This window comes from Pleurodeles waltl, chromosome 12 (genome assembly GCF_031143425.1).
Source record: "Pleurodeles waltl isolate 20211129_DDA chromosome 12, aPleWal1.hap1.20221129, whole genome shotgun sequence".
NCBI lineage: Eukaryota > Metazoa > Chordata > Amphibia > Caudata > Salamandridae > Pleurodeles > Pleurodeles waltl.
In genome coordinates, this window is record NC_090451.1 from 439,707,258 (window position 1) to 439,733,985 (window position 26,728).

The window sequence follows — 26,728 nt, forward strand, 5'->3', positions numbered from 1 at the left end:
ACCCCCTTGCTTGCATTATACGTGGCGCAGGTATAATGTGACACAAGGGGTCACAAAGTGGCACAATGCATCCACTGCACCACTTTGTAAATATGGCACACAGAGGGGGGCCTCTTTAACGTCTCTTTAGCATAAGAAAATGATGGTACGCAAGGAGGTGCAGGGGCTTGTAAATATGCACCCATGTTTTACTTATCCTCCATGCAGCTGATATTGATTCTCATGCCACACTTCCTGTCCAACTATAATTTCACGCCCTATTCAAAAGCTGAAGTACGATCACAAGATTGAAGACATTGAAAGCATGCTTCAAACATGTTAATAAGATAATATTTTGAAGTCAGTTTATTCTTAAATCTGGCAGAAGGTAGCAATAAGTAACATAATTTTTGCTGTTGTATGAAAATGTACAGTTGTTTTAATATGACATTGCTTGTACATTAAGAGATTTGCTTTCCCTTGGAATAATGAAGCTTAAACACAGCTTGCATTCCTTGGGTAAAAAGCTATTAATCACTCATTCTGTCTGTGGGCTGAATGTAGGAAAACGTTATATAAATGTGGCCTATTTAGATTAGAATGTCCATATTGAAAATGTCGAATATTTTAATATATGACCTTTAGCCCAGAATTTATGTTAAAGATCTTTCATAACCGCATTTTTAAGTATTTTGCATTTTTTGAGCTTTGTATTATTTTTATACTTTTAAAAATGTGTTTGCCACTACCACTTGTAATTTTTCTGCTGACTCAGGCAGGTCCTCATTTTTAGAACATATATAAATGTAATGCCACCCAAGACAAAAATATGTCCTCCTGTTCTTTGTATAACAATAGAGTTCTATTTTTTGGACACAATGCCCAGTGGAGATGTATCTGCATATAACCCCTAATAGTCTGTAACATTGACAGTAAAAACAACAGTACGCAGAAAACAATTATACGTACAGAAGTTAAAATACGAATTTGTAGTGAACTCACATTACACAAAACATGAAATACACTTTACCGCTGTTGACCTCCCTGCCATCAAAATATTTGAAATATTTTTGCAAATGTTTTCACAATATTTCACTGTTTCTGCTGTAATCAGTGTGAATTACTTCTTGTCATGATTGCCAGGCAATTGCACCGGATAGAACAATTCACGCAACCTAATACAAGTTTGTTCTACAGGATAACCTTGCATCATATTGGCTTATGCTATTGCCTTTTTTGAAGCCAAATGAAGAAATCCTCTAAGTTCTACTAGATACACAAGTTGCAAACCAAAAATAAAAATCACCAGTAACCAGTTCCAAATTGTAAACAGAATAAACTGTGATAGAGGTTTTCATTGGAACCACCTGATGGAAAATTCATTTTTAAAATTTCAGTTTTAAAGTTTTAAAGGACTACTATAGTAGTCCATTAAAACTTTAAAAAATAATTTAACATCAGAATAATCCAATGGAAACCAGGGAAAACAATTATATAGCAGCATTTCAGTTATGTTAAATGGCAGCCATATATGGGCGAGTAGACACAGAAACATTGAAAGGACTACCTTAAACCTTCTGCTAACTTATTTTTTAAAGGTAGGTAATCGTGTGTTCCAACACAGTTGTGAATGGGTATGTGTGATGCTATCCCTGTATGACAGAATGGAGGTGTTGTAATTGTGTTCAGACATAAAATGCTGGGTGTCCAATATGTCATAAGCCTTGGCTGACCTGTTTCGTTAAGGTTTCCCTTTCTCCTTTCAGGCTCACTTTGCATTAGGCAGTTCAAAAGTGTCACTCTTTGCACCAGATGGTATAGATTACTGGGGGTTGCAAGGACACAGTGAGAATCTCAAATCCTTCGGAGGACCATGGCAGTAGAGGTAAATGGGGCATCCCTGAAGACAGAAGTTGCCATGCATAGCCCCATTTTCTCACGCTGTTTCCTATATCACACTTTATGCATTTCCTTTCTTTGACTGTCTGTGATGCATACCAAATATGCTGCGAAATTCAATATAATATGCTATCATGTCGGAGTAAAATCACAGTCCTGTTTCCTCATATTGAATCTTTGAAGTCTGAATAAATGGAAACAAGTGTCATAGTGATATATACCACATGTTTAGCATCTAATTTGGGACAGTATATGCAATTTGACATGGAGATAGCAAACTGCATAATGGAGTACTTTTTTTTCTAATAACAGTCTAAGGTGTTACATAAAAATAGTCACAATTAAAGAGCATCGTTTTTGCTGTGATAATTAGCATTTGACAATATACACTACCCATATGCAGATCACACAGAAAGCTAACCCTCACTCCTGCAGCATTTCATGTAGGGAAAAAATCCGTCTTTAAACTAAATCAAGCTCTTCTGAAATCAAGCGAAAATAGCACACATTCTGTTTATTACTGTTTCCCAAACCAATGTAACCTATTCACTTCAAAACCCAAGACTGCGTACTGCTAGTTGCATTGCTGCATTTGAGAGAATATCTTGAGCAACGAGGCTTATAATTAATGCTGACCCGAGAGCTATACAAAGTTCATAAATGGGTCACAAGCATCCAAGTTGGGAATTGAGCCAAAGCACAGCTGGCTCATTCAACTGTGAAATCAATTTCTTTGGCTACTAGGAAATCCAGAGGAGGTCTAAATAAGCACTGTGTCATTGTCATGTTATTTGGCTTTGTTATAGCGATTAAAAAATCATTTGAGCAACAAAATCTTCATCCACATCTAGGCTTCATGTAAAAAGAAGAGAGGGAGAGAGTATACAGGGCCTGAAATAATTGATGCTATTGAATTCTCAAATTAATTACGAGAATTGGTGATGTATGTTTCTTTGATTGCTTGTGACACAACATCTTCAAACTTTTTCAAATAAAGTCTAGACTAGACAATTAGGGGAATGTCCTCATTTCATGACTTTGCTTCGAACTTCACTGTTTAACTTTCTAATTGCTGTGAAGTAGCAAGAAGGCGACATCCTGCCAGTATATGGCACCTAAAGTAAATTAAAAATGATAAAGATATAACAAACGTATAATAAACACACGTTCCACAAGAATACATGATTCTTCGTTCCTAATTCTAATAGATACTTTGAAATACGGTCTTTTCACCAACTAGTCAAATTAACATCTAAATGTTCCATGAACTTTAATTTGTCACTAACTGATTTCTTAGTAAAAAGAAGAAAACACTTGACAATTAGGTGTGATAATACTCCTTTAACCTGCCGGGGAACTGCATTGATTGGCCTTCCCATTTTACTTGAGCAAATAATTCCTTAAACAAAACTTCGATTTCAACACAGACTTTTAATTAAAACGCTGTCAGCGTAGATGATATTATGGTGATCTTTTAATAATCAAAATATTACCGATTTTATAACACGAGTAACGAATGTAACACAGTTCACAGCCTTCAGGACAAAGCCTGGTATCTGCACGAAAGGGCCATCAATACAGCACTCACCACAGATGACATCTCTGTAGCATTTGACACTGTCTCACACTCCATCCTCATGTTGTGCCAGCAGGGGATTGGCATCCAAGGACCCAGTCATCATTGGATCTGCTCCTTCTTTATGGAAGGAATACAAGCTTTCAGCTTGACTCTTTGCTCCACGGAAAACCACAACTCATCTGTGGAGTGCCTCAAGGTCCATTTCTCAGCCCCCGTCTCTTCAATGCATACATGATTTCTCTGGCCAGTGTCATCCATGCACACAACATCAGCATCCTCTCCTACACAGACAACTTGCAACTCATACTCTACCTCTCAGTCAAGACACACAACACAAGAAACAATTCAGCACTTGCATGACTGAAGTTGCTAACTGGATGAAAGCTGACTGTCTCAAGCTCAACACCAACTAGATAGAAGTAGTGGTCTTTGGCAAAAACACCTCACCACATGACTCCAACTGGTAGCCAGCTAAACTTAAACATGCACCCACACCCAGAACCCATGCCAGGAACCTCAGAATAATCATCAACCACAAACGGGACATGACTGCATAAGTCAACACCATCACTGCATCCTTCTTCCACTCCTTGAATGTGCTTAGGAATGTCTTCAAATGGCTCCCAAGCAACACTAGAAAAACTGTCATATGCACTCTAATCACCAGCGAGTTTGACTATGAGAACACCCTCTAAGCTAGGCTCACCAAGCAACTCAGTAGAAGACTACAAACCTTTTAGAATGCAGCAGCCAGACTCACCCTCAACCTCACACACAGACCTCACATCACATCACACCTCAGGGAACTGCACTGGCTCAAGAGACACAAACATACTCTATTTAAACTCCTCACACACACATTTAAAGCACTATACAAATCATGCCCCACTTACCTGAACAGTCACATCTTCTTCCAACAACCAACAGACACCTCTGTCCGCAGGACTCCTACTCGTCCACATCCCACACATTCACAGAACAAGATCAAAAGGACAATCATTCTCCTACATTGCTTCTATAGTATAGAATGATCTCCCACTCCACATCAGAGCCTCCACCACGTTTTTAGAAATCCACAAGATCCTTAAGACCTGACATTTCAATAAAACAACCTACCAAAGGCAGGGCTGTACACACAAAGCTGCTCAGCACCAGGGTACCTTTAGAGGAGATACACATAAGCACACCAAAACAGAACTTATGCTAAGTTTGTATAACAAATCACAGAAAGAAGTAAAACATAGACAAGCATCCCATTTTATACCTGTAAATGGAAAACTAGATTAGCAAAGAAGTAAAAGTGTAGGCATCCTAGTGAAATCAGTATACTCTAGACCATGGGTACTCACAAACTTTTTCTCGGGGGCCAAAATTGCAGTATGGTTTGCGGCCGAGGGCCGCACTGAAGTGACAGCGGGGGTGGGGCTTATAGGCCACTAGCCAGGATCGTCATGGAAACGCTATATGATAATGGCCGCCGTACGTAAACAATAAGGAGGGCCGCAGGAGCATGCGCAAAGAGGCCACTTTGGCGCATGCTCCCGCGGCCCTCTTCTATGTTTATGTATGGCTGCCATTATCATATGGCGTTTGTCGGATGTGTCCGCGGGCCGCCAAGGTAGGAGGTAGGTCTGTGGGGCGGCTGGAGGCCCGTGGGCGGTACTTTGAGTACCACAGCTCTAGACAGTTTCTATTTCCTAAAGATCCTTTTGTGTCAAGTTGGCCAACATTTCCATTCAGTTGCGGCAGCAGTTAGTGAGCTTTCAAACTGGTGGGGCATAAATTACTGTCCGAATGGAACAGGGAGAGCAAAGAAAACAGGCCAGACCAACCACTGATGTAGAAGAAGAAAGTTTTGAAACTAATCCAGTGCAATGATGCACAGAACATCAGAACTAATGCTGCACTTTCACTGTAATTTCACTGTGATTTTCTTGAAAAATGGATAGAAAGTAGGGGTGCATGAAAAAGTACGCTCTGCTGGCTGAGTTTATGGATTTGTGGTCACTCCACTTTACTCGTGCATGATAGAGTTTTTTCTCATTAATTGCTTGCATGAGCAAGATTTCGCACCTCCTAGAGTTATTTTCAGCCCCTATGAGGGCAACTGGATTTTCCCAACATGGATGGTTGTGACTGTTCATGTGGGAAAAGCTGCTGATTGAGTAAAAAATCTACTTGAGCAGCAGCAAACCCAACTCGAGCAGCTGCACCCTATGGTGTGCAGTGTAGTGCTGTATGCACTGATTTCTCAGCCAGAACAAGCTCCCTGTGCTAAAGATCAGCGCGGGCAGCGTGACATACTGATTTCTGCCCGCTAGCGTAACTCTGCAGTCTCGCAGAGTTTTTATGTAACCCTGCGGAATTTTGCAAAGTGAAACTCTGTGAGTCCCACCCATCTCTAAGAGAAAGTCACTGGTTTTGCAGGTAGAACAAAAAATCTGGATATACAAACTTGATGACATAAAAAATATTATTACTGTTATTATTATTATTATTATTATTATTATTATTATTATTATTATTATTATTATTATTATTATAATTATTATTATTTGACTGCCCCGTATTCCAGCTGGCCATCTCATGGGGCCCTGTTGGCCTCGAGGCTGGTTTCAGCCCACCAGCCTTTATATTATTTGAATTGTCATGGTCAAAAACACATTCTTTGTGGTTGCTTTAGTTAATCTCTATGAGAGAAACGATCTTTAGCGATGTCTCATTTTCACGTCCAGTCCCTGTTCTGAATTTACCCACTTGATGCATTTTGATGAGTTTTGCCTGAGAGCAGGAGCCAGATGCATTTATTTAATTCCTATTCCATTATATAGTGCAGAATATGCCTTTAAATGTTTAATTGATATAATCCCTTGTGTCTTCAGATTTATGAAGAACCTGGACACTGAAATACTGTGAATTTCAACAAACAAAAATATTGATAGGCAAGATTTCATAATTTAAAGCACTAACCACTGTTCATCAGAAAGCTTTCAGCAAGTCCAGGTCACAGAGGTTGACCATAATGCAAGGAAGTCTTATGTCCATGGGGACTGATATTTTTCTTTCACTTTATTTCAAAAGTGAAACCAGCACAGGCTCCCAAAGGAATCCTGGCACTGCTCTAATGCTATGCCTAGCATGAGAGTAGCACCAGGACTGGTCTGAATGGTTTGGTCTGCTGCTCAGAGTGCACTTGGGTCTATGCAGTTTCTCTAAGCAGGCTGTGCAACACAGCTGGGTTTGAGAAACATAATTGTGCATGTCACTTTGGTGGGCCTACGACGGCTGGCCAAACTGACATGTGTGGTTAGTGCACTCCATTCCTCCTCCCCCTCCCAGCCCCACTCCTCCCTGCACATGCCGGCTGAGCCAGCAGCTGAAAAATAAAACAATAGTAAAATATTGTTTTATTTTTCAGCAGTTGGCTCAGCCAGTGGGGTGACTCTCTTTTAACATTGCGAAGAAGCCGCCCATGATGGAAATTCCAAAACACCAGGCCACAATTATGAGTTGAGCGGGCAGTATTCCAATATGAATGGCAAGACCAATAAATTCTGTCTCAGCTATTTTTCCCTACAACTGACCCAATTTTACCAGCCCAATAATTTGGCAATTAAATTTGGTTTGGGATCCTGCTGCTTTGTAGCCCGGACCTGGTTTTTTACCCTTGCTTCACCATGGCACAGGCGTAATATGCAATGCTTTCCCCTGGTGAATCACAGCCTCCCATGCCACCCCAGCCCTCCCCACCATCATGCTCCCGCCTTGCAGAAGCCCCCATTTACATTTAACAATTGCCCTGAGCTTGTGGTAAATGTAAATGAGAATCCCCATGGAACAGGAAATACCGTATGGAATTCTTAACAATAAAATCAAGTTTGCATGGTTACTCCCAATCCCATGAGATTAACTCTAATTGCAAGGTAGTGAAGGAGTGCTATGCATGGTACTATTTTGTATGGGTATTGATTTATCACTCCATTGGTACCATGCAACTTGTAATTGGAGCTTAGGTCTGCATTTAGAAAAGGTACATTTAGGCAGGCACTTTTTGACCCTGAATACTTCATGTAAATCACTTAATTAATCTTGTTCTTCTTATTTAAGAGTTATAGAAACTTTGTTCAATGTTTTCTTTTTTGCTTCTGGAGACTGCAAAATGAAACCAATACCTTCTTTAGGGCCTGAATACACATTTAAATTAAGTTGCTGCGGCAAATCTTTGGAACGCACTTCCAGGACACATTAGTAGGCTTGATGCTTGCATACCTTTTCGCAAACAACTTAAAATTTGGCTTTTCTTCCAGTAGTTTGTTGCAATGTTCCCCTTGCTCTGCTCAAGCTGCTGTCAGCGCTTTGATGCCTATGGCCAGAATGTGCTTTAGAAATTCCCAAATATAAGTACAAATAACTTTTGATAGTTCTGTTCATACAGTTTGTACTGCTGCCTGGATATGTTTCCCTTTCTTGTCATATCCCTACAATCTGCAAAAGTAGGACGAGTAGCTTTCAGTGTGTTTTACTCAAAATGATTTGAACTGGGTCTAACTGCCTTCACTCAAATGTGTAGCGGTGCTCAAATGTTTTTACTGACCTTTTGTTACCTTTAAAAATTGCCAGTGCTTAACCCATCACAGTCCTTACTAACAGTGAACATACTCCAAGCACCACCTCATTTAAAGCAATGCTTTTCTTAATGTGATAGCAAAGGTGCCCCCAAGTGGCTGTCTAGTTTAATCAAGAGTGTCTGGTTACTGGGGAAAGGGAATTAAAAAGTGCACAGGGCACAACAGATGCAAACGTTGAGTGGTGAAGGAAGAATTGAATACCAGCATAGTGCTTGGAGATGGTGCAGAACTACAATAAATACATGTATCTCTCCATTAATACCACTTGCTTAAATGGTTTAATGTCCTTTATGTAGGTGCCCTGAAATAGTAGGAGAGGGGTAATCCATCAATACTTGCTATTTTGGACCTCTTTTGGAAATGACTCACCTTAGTGAAACCTTTAGACACATTCTACATTGAAATCTTTCCAGTGACCTAGTGCTGGTGGAAACAAAGGTCCACTCCTATGTTAGAATAGCAGGCTTTTGCCTTGTAATAATTCAATCTACCTACTATACAGCAGTGGCAGATGATGACATCTGAAAGTCGTTGGGTATATTACTTGCTTTGAGGTCATCTCTTTTTTTCAGAATTTGCCTTTGGGTACCCATTGGATGTTAAGAATTACCTCCAGTGTCCCAGTGCTAGCATTTTGTTATGGGTACCTTCTTGTGTCAAAATTGATATGAAATATGCTTTTATAAGAATTTTGCCCTTGATACCACCCATACACGATGTGACAATACCCATATTCCAAAAATTACCTCCAGTATGCTAGCACCAATAGTTTGCCATAGATTCCCATCGTCTGACAAAATGACTGCCTGTTAGAAATGGGGAGTTTGGCTGGCAGTCGGGTTACCCGCTGTCCAAGCAAGGACCCTCACTCTAGTCAGGGTAAAGGAGAATCACCCTCAGTTAACACCCACTCACCCCCTTGGAAGCTTGGCACGAGCAGGCAGACTTAACTTCAGAAGCAAGGTGTAAAGTATTTGTACCAACACACACAGTAACTCAGTGAAACCACTACAAAATGACACAACACAGGGATAGAAAAATAGATAATATATATATGAATAAAACAAGACCAAAATGACAAAAATCCAACTTACACAAGTCAAGTTATGAATTTAAAAAGCAAAAAGAGTCTTAAATCCTTTAGAATACAGTGAGAACATTGTTAGCGTGCAAAAGTACCTGGGTAGTGTTGAAATAAAGCCGCACAAGCGGGCGTGCATCGAAAAACGCCAGCGATGCGTCGATTTCTCACTCGCAAGCGAGAGCGTGCGTCCTATCTCCTCCAGTTGGGTCGGGGTGGGTCATTTCTTCTCTCCCGCAAGAAAGCGATGCGTCGATCGTGATGGGCACCTCCGGTCCGGGCAGGCTTTGTGTTGATTTTCCACGCCCAGCCATGTTGCGTCGAAATCTGGCCACACGGTGTCAAGAAACCGCACTGCATGGGGGCTTGCGTCATTAACATCAGCCGATGCGCGTGTTGCACATCATTTCTCCAGCCGAGTTGCATCGATCTCCCATCCGCAATGCAGGTGAAGCGTCGGTTTTAGCTGTGAGGCTGGTGGCACGTTGTTGTTCAGCTGAGAAGCAGGTGGTGCATCAAATGTTTCCCCGTACAGCGGTCTTTGCGTGGATTTCTTTCCTTTTCCACCCGCTGCACCTTTCAAGGACCCAGAGACAGGTTAGGGCACCACTTGGTAGGCAGGGGTCTCAGCAGAAAGCCCAAGTGCTGGCAGAGAGAAGTCTTTGCTCTCCTTGAGACTTCAACAACAGGAGGCCAGCTCAGTTTCAAGCCCTTGGAGATTCCTCACCAGTGGGAAGTCACACAAAAGTCAGTCTTTGTCCTCTCTCAGGTAGAAGCAGTTACTGGAGGCCAACCCAGCAAAGCACAATCACAGGCAAAGGGGCAGTACTTCTCCTCCAGCTTCTCCAGCTCTTCTCCTTGGCAGAGGTTCCTCTTAGTTCCAGACGTAATCTGCTTTTCAGGGGTTTTGGGTGCTCTTCTTATACCCCTTTCTGCCTTTGAAGTAGGCCTACTTCAAAGAGAAGTATCTGTTGTTTTTAAGATCCTGCCTTTCCCAGGCCAGGCCCCAGTCACATAGCAGGGGGTTGGAGACTGCATTGTGTGAGGGCAGGCACAGCCCTTTCAGGTGTAAGTGACCACTCCTCCCCTCCCCTCAGCCCAGATGGCTCATCAGGATATGCAGGCTACACCCAGCTCCCTTTGTGTCACTGTCTAAAGGAGAGGTGCAAACAGCCCAGCTGCCAAACTGACACATACAGGGATTCCACAAAAAAGCAGAGTCACAGAATGGTTTAAGCAAGAAAATGCCCACTTTCTAGGAGTGGCATTTTCAAACACACAATCTAAAAACCAACTTCACTAAAAAATGTATTTTTAAATTGTCAGTTCAGAGACCCCAAACTCCACATGTCTATCTGCTCCCAAAGGGAATCTACATTTTAAGAATATTTAAAGGCAGCCCCCATCTTAACCTATGAGAGAGATAGGCCTTGCAGCAGTGAAAATCGAATTTGGCAGTATTTCACTGTCAGGACATGTAAAACACATAGGTACATGTCCCACCTTTAACATACACTGCACCCTGCCCATGGGGCTACCTAGGGCCTACCTTCGGGGTGCTTAACATGTAAGAAAAGGGAAGGTTTAGGCCTGACAAGTGGGTACACTTGCTAAGTCGAACTGGCAGTTCAAAACTGCATCCACAGACACTGCAGTGGCAAGTCTGAGCCACGTTTACAGGGCTACTAATGTGGGTGGCACAACCAGTGCTGCAGGCTCACTAGTAGCATTTGATTTACAGTCCCTGAGCACCTATAGTGCACTTTACTAGGGACTTACTAGTAAATCAAATATGCCAATCATGGATAAGCCAATGTACACATATAATGTATACAAGGAACACTTACACTTTAGCACTGGTCAGCAGTGGTAAAGTGTCCAGAGCAAACAAAACAGCAAAAACAAAGTCCAGCACACAGAAAACAACCTGGGAAGTAGAGGCAAAAGGTTAGGGGAGACCATGCCAATGATGCCAAGTCTAACACTTCCATTATGCCAGGGCCTGCATTTTGCAAAGGGTGCCCTCCCTTATTCCAAGAGTTATCTCCAATAGGCCAGTGACATCAAGTTACATTGGGTTGGGTGCCCCCATAAAGCAATAATTATCTCAAGTATGTCATGTACAGCGGCAGATTCACAGGCACAGTAATAAACATGCACCTACTTACTCACACTCAGTCACACACTCTCACTCATACTCACTCTCTTTCTCATTTGCTGTCCCTCCCACTCACTCACTCTAACATACACTCTCTTACTTACTCATTCTGACTCATTCTCACTTCTACCCACTGTCACCCACCCACAAATGTAACCATACATGCACCCTCAGTGATTCTCACTCTCACTCAAAAATGCTATTAAACACACTCACTGACCCTCACCCAGAACAGTTGGAGTAATAAGTGCTCTGCTTTGAAATACTAATTTGCAGGTAATCTGCTTTTACAAATAGTAACTAATTAGTAGGCTCCTGAGGCTTCTGGGCTCTTGAGAATCTGCTGCATAATTTAACTTTAAAGCTACACCGCGCCTCACTCTCACCCCTTCACACAACGCCCCATGACTTATTCCAACCCCCTGACACTCCTTCACTCACTCCCTCATACTCACTTTCAGATCCTTTTTTATTCACACAATCTCTCATTGATTCTCTCTCATTTTCACTATCATTGACACCCTCAAGCATACTAAACGAACACACGCACTGTCACTCAACCTCATTCACTCTCAGTCACTCACAAACACACCTTACCTTATTTACCTTTTTGCCTTTGCTGGCAACTCCATGGAAGCAGCAGGGAAGGAATCCAGAACTGAAACATCAAAACCAGGCATGATTCACAGCACAGAGCCAAACAGAGCAGCAAAGTCAAGGGCACAAAGGATAAGGCACACCTCAATCCCTCTCCCATCTTCCTGATAGGACTAGAAGCATAGCCCTATCAGAAGCTGGGGTAGCACTTTGGATTCTGCTGCTCTGGTTCGATATTCATTGGCCTCAGGGATGCACTGATGTGTACCTTGACAGACATGTTTTAGCACATCTATTATGCTGCCTATGGCATGCACAGGATGTCTACAAAAAAAAATGATTGGGGCTGCGTAAGGACAGTGCTGTCAGTGGATGGGGTAGATGCCTAGGGCACACACCAATGTGAATGAGGTTACTGTAAGCAAACAGTAACTTGATGGAGTGTTTTGCCAATCAAATGTTACCATTGCCAGAGAAGTCTATCTGTTACCGCTAGAATATGTTATGGAAACTAGCATTCTACCCAGTGGTAATTAGGCTTAGCAATATGCTTGCCTACCTTCGGTGAAAAATGCAAAAACATAGTACTTTTACCCAGTCAAACCAGACAATATGGAATAAAAGTGAGTACTCTTTGCATAAAGCACATTTACTGCACAGGAATAAGGAATTTAAGTTTGCCGACTGTCCCCTGTCAATGCTGGCAATATACATTGTATATTTGTAGGCCTACATTTCAGAAGTATATCTGTCAAGCGCACCTATTGCTTATTATATACATAGAGTGGTATACTGGATCCACCCATTTTAAGCATTGTCTTTCTTTGACCACCCTCTTTCAACCAATAGCCTGAGATTTTGTCAATCACGTCTTGCCTTGGTCTAGAGAATACTTAATTTCTCTCCTTATGTTGTTGGCTGTTTGGGGGTATCTGTTTAACACTGCTCTACTGCTTTCATTGAACTGTGCAAGGGACTGGTTTAAAGAAAGAGCTTTGTCTGTCCACTCCTGCTGGCTTCAATTTGCTTACCCTCCATGAATAGAAGATTAAACCCAGGCCTACTGGCTTTGCCAATGCTTGTTGTTTATTGCCTGGAGAGATGTTAGTAACATCAAATAAACTTTGCTGAACTTTAACAAGTTTGAACAAAAAGGGCTCTATCACTGTGTTTTTATATGGTATAGAAGTGACATATAGGTGACATATTTGAAGAGTTTTTGGATATTTGCCAATAAATTAGAGAGGGAGCTTCTCCAGATGATCGATTTGGGCTTGTTTTGAGGGAGAAGTACTTTTTCGCGATATGCATCATGGGCAGTTATTCCAACAGTGAGGTTCTAGCTCTGTGGTATATATATATATATATATATATATATATATTTATATGTTTGTTGCAGTATAAATCAATGTGCTTTTTAGGGTCGAGCCTGCGTTGCATGCGCTCGCGCATGCGTATTGCAGCGAGACGGTTTGTATTTAGAAAAGGGCTCAGAGCCCTGTCAACTTCACGTCAGTGATTTTTATTGGTTTGTGGGCTTGCCTAATAAAATCTGCTTGCTTTCATTAGTCGAAGGCAAGCATACGTCATGCCTTTTCCGGTGGCTAGCCCTCCTCGAACGCAGCGACCAAGTACAGAAAACATGCGAGGCTCGCTGTTTTCCATCGGGCTCGTGGACTTCTTTTTCTCTAATTTACGAGCGCGATCTCACTTGGCAGAAGTCGAGCGCTTTACTTAGTTAATTTCACTTTTTCGGGTTGTGTACATAAATGCACTTTTGCCCGATAGGTGAAAAGTCGGGTTAGGAGTTTACAACGCGATCAGCTCTAACATGAGCAAACGCGAGACCTGTTGCATTGTAAATGCTTGTTATGACTTATGGCCACCACCAGTAAAAGGGAGCTCAAATACAGATTGTCTCTATATGTTAAATGCATTTATCAATTTTTCCACATTCTTTTTTCCATAGACCACAATATGGCGGCAAGTTCTGTCAGGGGTCGAGTCGCATTTATCAACTTTGCAATATTCAGCCATGCCCACCTAATAGTGTGGAATTTCGTGCACAACAATGTGCTGAATACAACAGTAAACCATTCCGTGGCTGGTACTACAGGTGGAAACCGTATACAAAAGTTGAAGGTAAAGGAAATAAAAGCAAATGGGTCTGTTATTAAGCTTAGATTTGGATTTTGGTTTATACACATTTATGCACGAATTGCTATTTATTTGTATGCAGAGTTTAGTTGGTAAAACAATAAGTGTCACTGCCAAAAATACTTCCCAGGAGGCCACTTCTGCTTGTAGCATCTCAGGTCCCAGCCAGCGCTAACAGATAACAGCACCAATGACATCTACTTACTACTACAGTCTACAAATGTTACAATATGGATTGTTCTAGGTGACCCAAAGCCGTAAGAATGACGAGAGCACACTGGCATTGTATTATTATGTTTTAATTATATATGAATTGTTAAGGACTTTGCTAATGTGTCAATATATAGTGGACTTCCATGAATATGTTCCAGTGTTACGAAATAAGTGCAGATGCCCAGCACCCCAATACACAGGCATTAATTAAGTACTGATTTTATGATTTTTTGGGGGTGTTCATAGGAAGTAGCACATTTCAACTGTGTGACCTTCAAAAAGTTTAAAACATTGTGCAGTTCAGAGATATAGCAACATTATATAAAAGAGCTACGCTAGGGCTGGTTTATAAGCGGGTTCAAATTAAAGCTCTCTCAACAACCATTGCCACTCTGTGCTGTGTAAAACAATATGTTAATCATTACCCTCCTTTTACTCTGCTGCCTGCAATCCCATGCTTTCCTTGCCATCTCGATGATATTTAGTGGGAGAGCTTGCAGAGTGGCAGCAGCCGAGCTATGAAACCAGCCCTCTTCTACTTATTGTATTGTATTGTATTGTAATGGGACTTGAAAGAACTTTGCTCAGGTTAACAAAATGCTGAAATCTTGGGAACTCTCCATATAATCATTCATTTCTTTAATCGCACCAGCGTCATAAAGCTATATGGCAATGCTGTATAACCCTCAGATTGGATAGGCCTTCAGCCTTCATATAATGTCTGTGAGTAACTCTGCGAAGGCCTGGATAGCAGGTAGACATTTCTGGTGCGTGACTGTAGCACTTTATAAATAGTCATATTTAACTAGATATAGTTATTTAGAATATGATTCAAAGCTTATAGACTTCGAGGATGTGTCAAGGGAAGTTCATAACCCAGGAGGCAGGTCAGAGCTTGGGAAGAGAATGCTTTAATGGCATAGTACTTCACTGAATTATGTTTTGCATGAGTTGAGAAAAAAACATAGGTGGGCCATGATTCTGTACCCAACACAAGGCAGAAGATACCCAGGGGCATATTTACAAAATAATGACACAGCCCGGCACCGCAAGCCATCTTGCAGTGCCAAGCTGCAACATTAGCAGTGTACAGGAATGCATCATATTTACTGCAATACAATACATCCCTGCACTTTCCCCAGCACTGGCACACAATTGGCAGCCTAGGGCCATTGCAGGAACCCTTGCACCATGATGCAAGGGTACCTGCTTTGCAGAGATGAATGTTTATGTGCAGGAAGGGCCAATTCTAAGAAAGGACAAATTCCTGCCCATAAACAATCATTAATGACATTTTCCTCTTTCTATGTGTGCTGCAGAATGCAGCATACATATAAAGAGGGAAAAAACATGGAGAAATTAAGGCATTTCTCCTTGTTTTGCACTTTTACGCCACCCCTGGTAAATCTGGGAATCCATCAGGTTCCATGGATGTTGTGTGGGAGCACCCACAGCAACAGCCATGGAGCACCCCTTTCACGCACAGCAATGCATGAAAGGAGGCCTCATTTACAAGGCTATGAAAGGCCATGCAACATGGCTTTGAGTGGCCATGTAAATATGAGCTGGCACACTGTGCCACCAGAGTGTCAGAAAAAGTGACACTATGGTGGCGCTAGGGGCTTGTAAATATGCCCCCCCCCCCCAGTGTCCTACATTTAAATTGAAGTGAATCTTTGTAAAATGGAACATAACATTGAACCTGACAAAATAATGATTTGTTCAGCTGCTATGTCATCCTTTGAATTATTTTTTAAATAGGATGATTCACAATTGAGGTATAGCCTTACAAACAGGAGGTGGGAGAACTCTTATGGCACTCACAAAGACACCAAATAAAAGCATGGAATCATGCCTCAGGCAGATCTTCAAGAGGTATATTCTTGTTCAACTATTTTAATTGGAGTCAGTGGTATACCAATACTATGGACCGACTTGAATAATTTTGATATAAAACAGTTGGAGAGTGTAGGAAAGTACCCTTCTTATATGGTCACCCCCACACTTTTTGTCCCAATGGTGTTGGTTATGATTCTGAATGTGCACTAGAGCCTGCCAACCAGGCTCCAGTGTTGGTGCTCTCTCCCTACATTTGATATGTGTAAATTGGTAACCCCAATTGGCAAGGCCTTTAACACCTTTGTGAGCCTTTAGTATATGGTACCAGTGACACTCAGGGCATGGGTGTTAAAGGGGTCACCAGGGCTTGCAGCACTGATTGTGCCCCCCTGAGTGACCCAAGCAAATAGATGTCAACAGGTCTGCCATTGCAGACTAAAGGAGCAGTGAAAACTGCTCAAACTCAACACTGCCCCCATCATGTGTGGCAAGGCACTGCTTTTAATTTATGGCAGTCACCCATAAGGTAGTCCTCCTGAGCCCAAAAGACATGGTGCATGACATTGAAAGTGTGGACATATATGTGCAAGCATGTATGTCCCTAAAGTAGCTTTTTCAAGTAAAGACTGCTATAAGTGCTCAGCGGTCTTTAGGATAACATGGGTTGGCACCCGGGCAGCCCCAAGAATGCGAACTCTATTATGGACTTGAATCTGAAGTCAGATTTAAAATGACATCCACCCAGGTGACTACTTTGGAGGCAGCCCACCGGTTGCCCCAGCATTTTATGTTCCCCATTTGACAGCCTGCAGCTGCTGCAGCCAAGTCAGGATTCTGACTCCCCCCAAGGAGTCAGAAACAAAGGCCTGCCTGGGCAGGATGTGTCACCTCCCTTCCTGGCAGGAAGGCTAGTGAAGCGTCACATCAAGGTGGTGAGCTTAATACAGCACACTGCCTCTGATATGCAAGTAGGCTGTTCCCCAGAGGAGGACAAAGCCATCCCTCTGCCCCAGGCACATTTGCAACCTGGCAAGCGGGAACATTAGGTAGTTAGGAGGCATACACCCCAGAAGGCTAACCACACCACTAGGGTGGGCTTTCTGGTCTGTATAGCCTAGGATTTGCCATCTTGAAAACTGTCAAAATAGATGGTTCTGGGTAGAAAAGGTAACACACACCCCTGGATGTGGCACATCAGGGGTGAATTAACCACATGAACTAGTAGCCCATTGGCCATGTGGCCCCACACCCATAATACCCCTAAATCTGGGATTTAAGGGGAACCGCTGACACCAGAACCTCATAACTGCTCTGAACTGTGAACAAGGACAACGAAGAGACTCATGTCTACATCTCCAGGACTCTATACAAAAAGGGCAGGAAAGCCTGCACCTGTGGCAGCCACCCTGCACCTGCACCAATTGGCTTGTGGCTTCTGGGAAATGTAGTCCTGACCTCCAGCAAGTTTCAGTTGACTAGCGATTTCTACTGGACTCCAGGGCAAAGCAATATCCAAGCACTGTGTTTCCCTGCTGCAAGATTTTTAAGTGGCCAGTCTGGCTACTGACTCCTTTGTTTGATATTGCACCTTGAGGGAACACCCCTGCAACTTTAACCTTCCAGTTCATTGGGTCTGTTGTCAAGTTTTTGCATTTATTTCCTCATTGGGACCATCTCAGTGATAAAGCCAGCACCTGCAGTTCCTGTTCAGCTCCAAAGATAGCCAAGTGCACCTCTGCACCTGATATGCTCAAGCTAGGTAGAGTTGTTCTGCTTGAAGAATCTTGGTACAGGGGCTCACACATCCTTAACCCTCAGTGGGCTCCCCTGAACCCGATCTGCAAGTGACTGAGTCTCACAAGTGTGATTTATCAGCACCTGCAACACTTGCGTTTAGCACCATGGACAGCCAGGTTACCTCTGCACTTGGGCCCCACAAGCCAGGTAAAATTATCCTGAGTGTTGAAGTTTGGTCGTGGGGCCCGCATCACCTTAACTTTCAGCGGGTTCACCTGAACTCACTCTTCAAGTGACTGATTGTCAATAGTGATTTTTGTCATTTACTGCAATGGTAAACTCTGACAGCTTGTAAAGTATGCATATATTTTTCACCCTAAAATCCATAACTTTGCTTCAGTATATCTGTTTGTCTTTCTCTTGGAGTCTAAATCAATTAAAAAATCTTCTCAATTTTTATAAGTTGGTGATATCTTTTGAATCGTGTCATTTATCCATGTTGGTACTTTGAAATGCTTAACAAGTGTTCCTCTAGTAAAACCTGACTGCTCTTTGCCACACTACTAGGACTGAGATAGGCATTTATTAGTGTGAATCCAAAGGACCCAGTTTGGGGTATTGTGTGAGTATTGCATAGTGAGACTTACCCTGCCTCACTATATAATATTCCACTTTCCCACACTGGTGTTACAACAGTGGGATCCTAAACTTGTGTTTTGCAGTACCATTTGGTCATAAGTAATCTTTTGCAGAAGAAATCCACTGTTGTCATTAGACCCACATTATTTATTTCAGATTTATTTAAACAAGTTTTGATTGGAATTGTTAGGGCCTTGTGTAGATCCACATTCCAAAAGCAACATAACATTTTAAAGTTTTCCGAAATTTAGACAAAAGTTAAAACATTTTAAAAAACATTTTAATAAGGTCCAAGCTTTCAGGAAAACATTAGTGAAAAATAATGGCTGACAGAAATCTTGACTTGTCTGTCATCCTAGCTCTTAAGATCAGTGGTCTAAGTCTTGTACATAGTGAGGCTACAGAGCAACTTACAAAAGGCTTGAGGAGGCCCTCAGCCTCTATGAGAACGACATGCTAGAGATATAGAGCCATTCCGCAGAAGGTGAACTTGATGAGGTCAAGGAAGATGCCCAAGCCAAACTCCATGATGGGAAAGAAGAAAGAGAATACTCTTCCCTGGACTCCCTTCACCAGTGGGAAATGACAGAAGTCCCTTTAGTAGACCCCCTATTGGCAACAGCCACAGAAGGAGAGAAAATGCTAAGTTGAGTAGAAAAGACTAGCCTTAGAATAGAGAAAGGTCAAGCTAGGCTTAAGACCCAAAGATTATTATGGAAACAATTGTAATAGGGAAAAGAAAACATCTTTGACCCTAAGATGTCCAAATGTATAGTCCCTAGGTTTAGTGATGGTGATGACATTGATAAATGCGTTGCAGTCTTTAACAGGGCCTGCAAAATTAGAAGGATTGGTCACTAGCACTGGGGCTTCCTCTTGTTGGAATATTTCTCAGTGAAGGGCAAAGACAGACTTCTGATCATCAATGAGGATGTGGCTGAGTCCTATCAGAATATGAAGGTGATCTTGATAGAAGGGTTTAGACTCATCAGAGAGTAGTACAGAGACACGTTTAGAGAAACCCAGAAAGGTCATAACCAGACCTGGGTGTATTTTGTAGACTCCTGAGGTAAGGCACTGGAAGGCTGGGTAAAAGGCACTGAGGTGGATACCTATGATGGGCTGTATAGTTTAATTTTGGAAGAGCACAGTTTAACTTATTGTACCACAGAGAAATTGCAACACCATATGGTGGTTTCTAAGTTGTCTTCTCCCAGAGAGCTGGGGAAGATAGCTGACAAGTGGGCCAGAACCAGGTTGTCCAGGAAGACCCAAGGTGAGAGTGACCGCAAGAAGTGTGCTTAGGCATCCCAGTAGGGGAAAGAGGTGAGCAATACCAAGGATAAAAAGCAGGAGCTCTCTAAAGGCCCTCAGAATTCTCAGGAGGGTGGGCCCAAGACTCTTCCCAGTCCAAAGGGAAGGGGTATCAAGCTAAGAACTGGGACCCTAAGTGGACTTGGGTATGCTCTGACTGTCAGCAGTCAGGGTATAAGAAAGGGGATGCAGCATGCCCCAAAAAGCCCCCCACTGATGGACAGTCCGTAGGAATGGGAGTGGAGGGGAACTCTGGAGAGGCCAGAGGATACACTGAGGCTGCTTTAGTTTACCTGGATGGGGTAGATATTGAAGCCCTGGAAGTCTTACCTATAAGCTGGGAGAAGTACAGACAAAGGCCTAACATCAATGGGATTTTGAGATAGATGCTTTAACGGATACAGGTGCCAGTGACACTTTAGTGGCAGCTAGACTGGTTTCCCCCAAACAAACCATACCAGGAATCAATCCCCAGGTAACCAGTGCTGACTAAGCTCCATCCAATGGACTTGGGAACCTTGGAGTGGGTGGGGGGTACTGGCCAAAGAAGGTAGTTGTGTCCCCTGCCACCTCAATGTAGTGTCTGTTTGGAAATTACCTGTAAACCTCAGCATGGGCAGAAGTCGAAAGGAGGGCTCATGCGGAAATGCCGGGCCTCCCTGAGTATGTATGTGTGCCAGCAAGAGCACAGGAAGCACAGCAGGTAAGTCAAGAGTGCTTGGAGCCTGAAATAATGGTTCAAGAGTCAGAGCATAAAAGAAAGGGCAAGAAGACTGCTAAGGCAGCTTCAAAGAGGTCACAGGAGCAGGGGAAGAGTTTGCCTGGGGAATATGCCATGATGCCTGAGGAGGGAATGGCAGCTTATGGAGCCTGGCCTGATCTGGCAGAGCTCGCACATATAAGGGACCCACCAGAGAGGACCTATTGCAAAGAAAAAACATGCCCTACCCTTGAAGGCCTTAGGCAACAAGTTACAAGGTAGGATGAGAGAGATGTCAGTGGAACACACAGGGTCTATTGGGAAGATGGGCTCCTGTACACTGAGGCCAGGGATCCCATACCAGGGGCAAGCAGGAGAGTGGCAGTCCCCCAAGTGTTTCAGAGAGTTTATTCTGACCTTAGCACATGGCATACCCGTTGCAGTGGCAAGACACAGGGACAACAAAAGGCCCCCTTAATTCTACTACCAGTGGTTGAGATACCTTTTGAGGGGGTAGGAATTGACATTGTTGGTCCCCTTGACCCTTCCACTGCACCTGAAAACAGATTTGTTCTAGTGGTAGATGACCATGCCACTAGGTACCCAGAGACAATTTCCCTCATGACTGTCAATGCCCCTACTGTGGCAAAATCCCTTCTTGGTATCTTCACCAGGGTAGTGTTTCCTAAAGAGATTGTCCCTGATAGAGAGACAGATTTCATATCTGCATATTTAAAAGCTATGTGGAATGAATGTGGAATGAGCTACAACTTCACTGCCCCATATCATCCCCAGACAAATGTTTTAGTTGAAAGGGTCAACAAACCCATGAAAGGCATGATCATGTGCCTCCCTGAAAAACTCAGAAGGAGATGGGATCTCCTGTTCTCATGTTTCTTGTTTGCTTACAGAGAGGTGCCTCAGAAAGGGTTGGCTTCGGCCCCTTTGAACATCTGTTTGGCCATACTTTAAGGGGGTGCTCTACGTTTGGTGAGGGAAGGTTGGGAGAAAACTCACAAACAACTCAAGCAGGGCATAGTGGACTATGTGCTGGGCCTACTTCAGTGCATGGCTGAGAACTTGAAAAAAGCAAGAATTTAGAGGACAGCCAAGAAGTCAGCACTGGTTGAGTACCAGCCAGGTCAGTTGGTGTGGATGTTGGAGCCTGTGGCTCCCAGAGTGCTCCAGGACAAGTGAACAACACCCTACACCATTTTGGAGAAGAAAAGGGAAGTTACCTACCTGGTAAAAGTAGGCGCCCCTAGGGGTCCACAACCAGTTCTCCATGTAAATTACCTAAAGACATATCAAGACAGTGCTGACATAACATGCTCATGGTCACGGTGATGAAGGGCAGGAGTAGCAAAGTGAACCCTTCCAATACCTACCATCAGAAAATCCCCAAAATGGTTCAGTAAATGATGTGTCTTTTTCTGACACCCTCAATGCATAACAGCATGCTGATTGCAGGAAAGTCCTAAGACAGTTTGCAGAGCTCTTTTGTTTGACCCCTGATCAGACAACCTAGTGTGTCCTTGATGTGGAAACACCAATGGAAATACTTAACATTAAGAATTTTGGAGCAACTGAAAAAAATAATGTCTGCATTTCATAGAAAGTAGAAATGTCACTTTAAGACAGCCTCACTATATAACATGTTGCATGTAACAGAAGCAGATATAGCAAAAACGTTCAAGCATTATTATTATGTTTACAGTTTAACTATTAACAAATTAAACAGCAGTTTTTATTACAAGCCCCCGTGGCGCAGGGCGGTGCAGCAAGTATTTTGCTGCACCACCCTGTGCTACTGGGAAAGGGCAGAAATGTGCCATGTCTGCAAGATAAAGCACAATTCTATCCTCTCCCCCTACACTGGTGCTAAAATCAGCTACCTAGCGCCAATGCAGGCACCCTTGCAAGATAGTGCAAGGGAGTCTGCATTGCAAGGAGTGATTGTTTATGTGCAGGAAGGTATTCCTTCCTGTACATAAACAATCACTAATGACAATGGCTTACCTCTGTGTGCATAGAAGTAGCAAATTGTCATTATTTAATGGTTTTTTTCACCTTCCTGCACATAAATAACCATTAATGATGTTTTGCTCTTTCTATGTGTGCTGCACAAAAATGAGAAAAAATAAAAGTATTTCTCCTTGTTGTGCCACTCTAACGCCACCCCTGGTGTGGCGTTAGTTTTTGGTGATGCCTCAGGTTTATGATTTCTCGTAAATCTGGGGGAGTGTCAAAAGCAATGGGTGGTCCGTGAAAACACCCACAACAACACCCATTGCATACCCCCTCTGCACAGAAAACTGCATTGGGGCCCATACTTACAAGGCGGAGTTAAACATACAAAGTGGCTTAGCACCGCCTTGTAATGTGGAAATGGGCACAGAGCCACTGGAACGTCGCTGAAAGTGACGCTTCGGTGGTGCTAGGGGCTTGTAAATAAGCTCCAATGTTTGATAAAAGTAATCTGCAACCAAAGGGCCTGAATCTGACCTTGGCGGTCTTTTCGCAAGACAGCCGAGTTACCGCCGCGGTAAAGACCGCCGACCGTGGCGGTATGCCGCTGCGCGTATTCCGACCGCTGGGAGCGTTCCGCCGGAATACCGCCAGCAGCCACACTGGCGGTCGGCGGGAAAGTGGAGACTGGTCAACCTCCACCGCCACGCCAGCAGAACACCGCCCCCAGAATTACGACCCACATTTCTGTGTGGCGGTCTTCTGTTGGCGGTCTTCTGTTGGCGGTCACGTCCCTATGGCTCCCGTCGCCTCCCGGAGGACCAACGCACAAGGTAAGTTGATCGTCCGTGAGGGGAGGGGGTGGGGGGGTGTTGTGTGATGTGTGCGTGCATGGGGGTGTGTAGAGGGGGTGTGTGAGTGCGTGCATGCGGGCGGGGGGTGCTGCTGTGCCTTTGGGCAATGTGTGTAGTTCGGCGGGTGCGCATGTCGGCATGTATGTGTGCGGGTATGTGCCCCCGTTGTGTATGTGTGTGTGTAGGGGGTGTGCATATGTGCATGTTGGGGGTGCGTGCATGTCGGGGTGCGTGTATGTGCATGTCGGGGTGGGGGGGGCAGGGGGTTCGTACCACCTCTGGGGGGTGGCAAGGGGGTGGAGGGTGTGGGGGGAGGACTCGTGGGGGGCAGTGGGGGGTGGGGGAGACCCCTATCAGTGCCAGGGAAGGAATTCCCTGGCCCGATAGTGCCTACCGCCATGGTTCGCATGGCGGTTCCCGACCGCCAAAAACCGCGGCGGTAAGCAGGGTCATGATACGGTTGGCGGTCTTGGGTCGACCGCCGGGCCGGAGTGTGCGAACTCCAGCCCGTCGGTCATGACCGCCGTGGCGGTCGGAGTGGGGAAGTGGCGGTCGATCGCGGCGGTGACCGCCGCGGTCAGAATGCCATTTTTTGGACCGCCGGTCTGTTCGCGGTCCGACAGCCGCCTCTCCGCTGACCGCCAAGGTAAGAATCAGGCCCAAAGTGTCTTATCTCTGTATTTCTGGACACATTGCCCAAAGCTGTGCGCTCAAAATGTTTGTGCAAAGATGACAGACGTTTTAATTCCAACGATGATCACTTCATAAGGACTTTGAAACAATTTTGTACTGTATAACATTATGAGTATTAGAGTCTAAATGAAAGTTTCACAGACAGCTTACTCTACTGCAGAGGGTCCTGTTGGACAATTTCCATGTTCACCTGGTCTATTTAGATTTGGGCGAACTGGCATGTTTTTGCCTCTTGTGGCTCCATCAGTGGAACCTTTTGACCGAAAAGTGACTGAAATCGGGCGGTTGGTCAAAGTAACTCAGAACGTCACCTTATTTTGAGAAGATGTTCCAATGTACTCGGGCACCCATACAGCAAAGTTTCAGTGCCTTCAGTGGAGCAAATCTGGTTGTGGCTCCTCTGAATGCACAGAGATCCCCTTCATACAGGTGGTGATCACCAAACTTGATGGGTTGTAGTCTGTCAGTATAACAGAGTACTTTCTTTTGCTGAGCTCACAGAATGGAATGTAGGCTATCTCGCTACAACGGGCTAATTAATCTCCATCATTTGTAGATTACTTAATTTGATCATGAAGAACACTTTTAGTTATATCACGTTTGCTTTTTATACATACGATGAGAGTGGTAAAACACATGAATCACATTCAATTATCTTTGGTATTAGAATGTGTCCTTGTTGATGAGAAGGGTGTAATGGCTGTCAGTGCTTTTATTTTATTAAACTGATAAACTGGTTCAAAACTCTGATGAAGCGCAACATATTTGGGCAAGTACTTATTTCTTGGAAATGAAGATCCTCTGAAATATTACTATAAAGTGAATCAAATAAAGATGTTTAAAATCTATATGTCACTTGTCTAGTTGACAATACAAAGTGTGCCCTCTGAACCCATAAACTGCAATGAACGACGTATTTGCTTTTAGTGTGTGACTCAATGTGCTATGTTATCTGTAGGCTTTACATTAATTCACTATTTTACCATATGTATTTCTATGCACTCTGGGGAGGCCTAGGGCTGCCGTCACATAGCTTTACCCAGACAAATGAAATAATAAAATCATTTTTTACTTAATGACAGATGAAGATAAATGCAAACTGTACTGTGCTGCAGAAGACTTTGATTTCTTCTTTGCCATGTCCAACAAGGTGAAAGACGGGACACCTTGCTCTGAGAGCAGTTATGACATCTGTATTGATGGGCGATGTGAAGTAAGTGGAATATTTTGTCACATGTGCATAGGTATGTGAAATGTGTTTGTTCGTCTTAGCATCATTTTCAGGAAGTATTATTTATTATTCCTTTTTTCTCTTTATTGCAGCTGGTGGGATGCGATCGTGCACTTGGCTCCAATGCTGCTTTCGATGCCTGTGGAGTTTGTAATGGTGATAATTCAACGTGCAAGTTCTTTAAAGGGCAGTACTTGAATCAACATAGAGCTAATGGTAAGAAAGACTTTAGGTTTTGTTTCTATAGTATATACATCACCATTCTTGCTGTAGTTTTCATCTAGTGCTAAGTTTAATTACTTAAGCAATGTCACACAGGTAACTTATGCTTTTCTGTTTTATCATTAAACTGATGATGCCTAAGGTTTACGACCTAGTAAAATGCAATTTTGGAGTACAGTGCTTTGCACAATTAAGGCCCATATTTAAGAAAAAGTATGCATCAGCTATGATGTGCCACTTTTCTTGTACCCCCTACTGGCCCCTAGCGACATCATGGTTGTGCCGCATTTATAATACAATTCACTATGGCAGTTGTTAGCAGAATAGCGTCAAAAGATTTTACACTATTGTGGCGCTTTGCTACACTTGCGTCATATTTTGATGCTAGTGCGGAAAAGTGCAAGGATGCCATGGGTTACAATGGGAGCATCATTTTAATGCCTATTCTGAGTAGGCATTAAAAATTATGCCAAAAATGGCACAGTGAAATCTTTTAAATTTCACTGCGGGTCTCCTAGCGCTGTAAGGCCCCCACTCTTGCATACATTATGCCTGTTACAGGCATAATGTGGCGCACTGGTTTACAAAGTTGTGCAATTCATGCATTGCGTCACTTTGTAAATAGGCAGAAAAGCTACTTTATTGCCACCTTATTGTAAAAAAAATGAAGCAATGGCAGAGCTAAGGTTGCTGTAGGAGCTCTTAAGTTACTCCTAAGTTTTTCAGGTGGAATAACTAGCTTAATAAAAACCAATGGAATGCTGTGCTTTTTGCATTTAACTGCTTGTTAATGAATAGTTAAAAAGTAATTTTGGTAGATAGTAGAAAAAAGATGCCATGCTTGTATGACATCCCTCTTACCTCTTTCACACCTTAGGAAAATGTAAATCTATCTATATATATATATATATATATATATATATATATATATATATATATGACTGCTGATAGCCAGTAGGTAGTTATGATTAGGGCCAACTATTCTGATGGATGGAACATTTTTTGTTTTGCTATTAACTTTAGCGTTGTTTGACAAATCTTCACACATTTTTCAAAACTAGTTTGCCACTCAATTTAGCTGCTGTGTGGACATTTTTATGGTGATTTGTCAAGCGGGGGAAGAGAAAAAGGGAGGTCCCAAAACGCTTTTTCCCAAATCCATGTCTGTAGGGATCTTGCAAACTTTTGACACAGCCGCAGCCCTAATTGCTGAACGTAATTACACCAAATTTGGCTGAAA

The 26,728-nt window shown here is 43.1% G+C and overlaps 1 protein-coding gene across 2 annotated transcripts in view; it reads left to right on the top strand.

Annotated features, from left to right (window-relative positions):
- ADAMTS18 (ADAM metallopeptidase with thrombospondin type 1 motif 18) overlaps positions 1 to 26,728 on the top strand; it is a 282,250-nt gene that overhangs the window by 189,850 nt on the left and 65,672 nt on the right. For both annotated transcript variants that reach the window (XM_069216991.1, XM_069216992.1), the window contains 3 exons: positions 13,891 to 14,063; positions 25,118 to 25,248; positions 25,359 to 25,482. In XM_069216991.1, the coding sequence (XP_069073092.1) occupies positions 13,891 to 14,063; positions 25,118 to 25,248; positions 25,359 to 25,482 (428 nt within the window). The remainder of the gene's footprint in view (positions 1 to 13,890; positions 14,064 to 25,117; positions 25,249 to 25,358; positions 25,483 to 26,728) is intronic.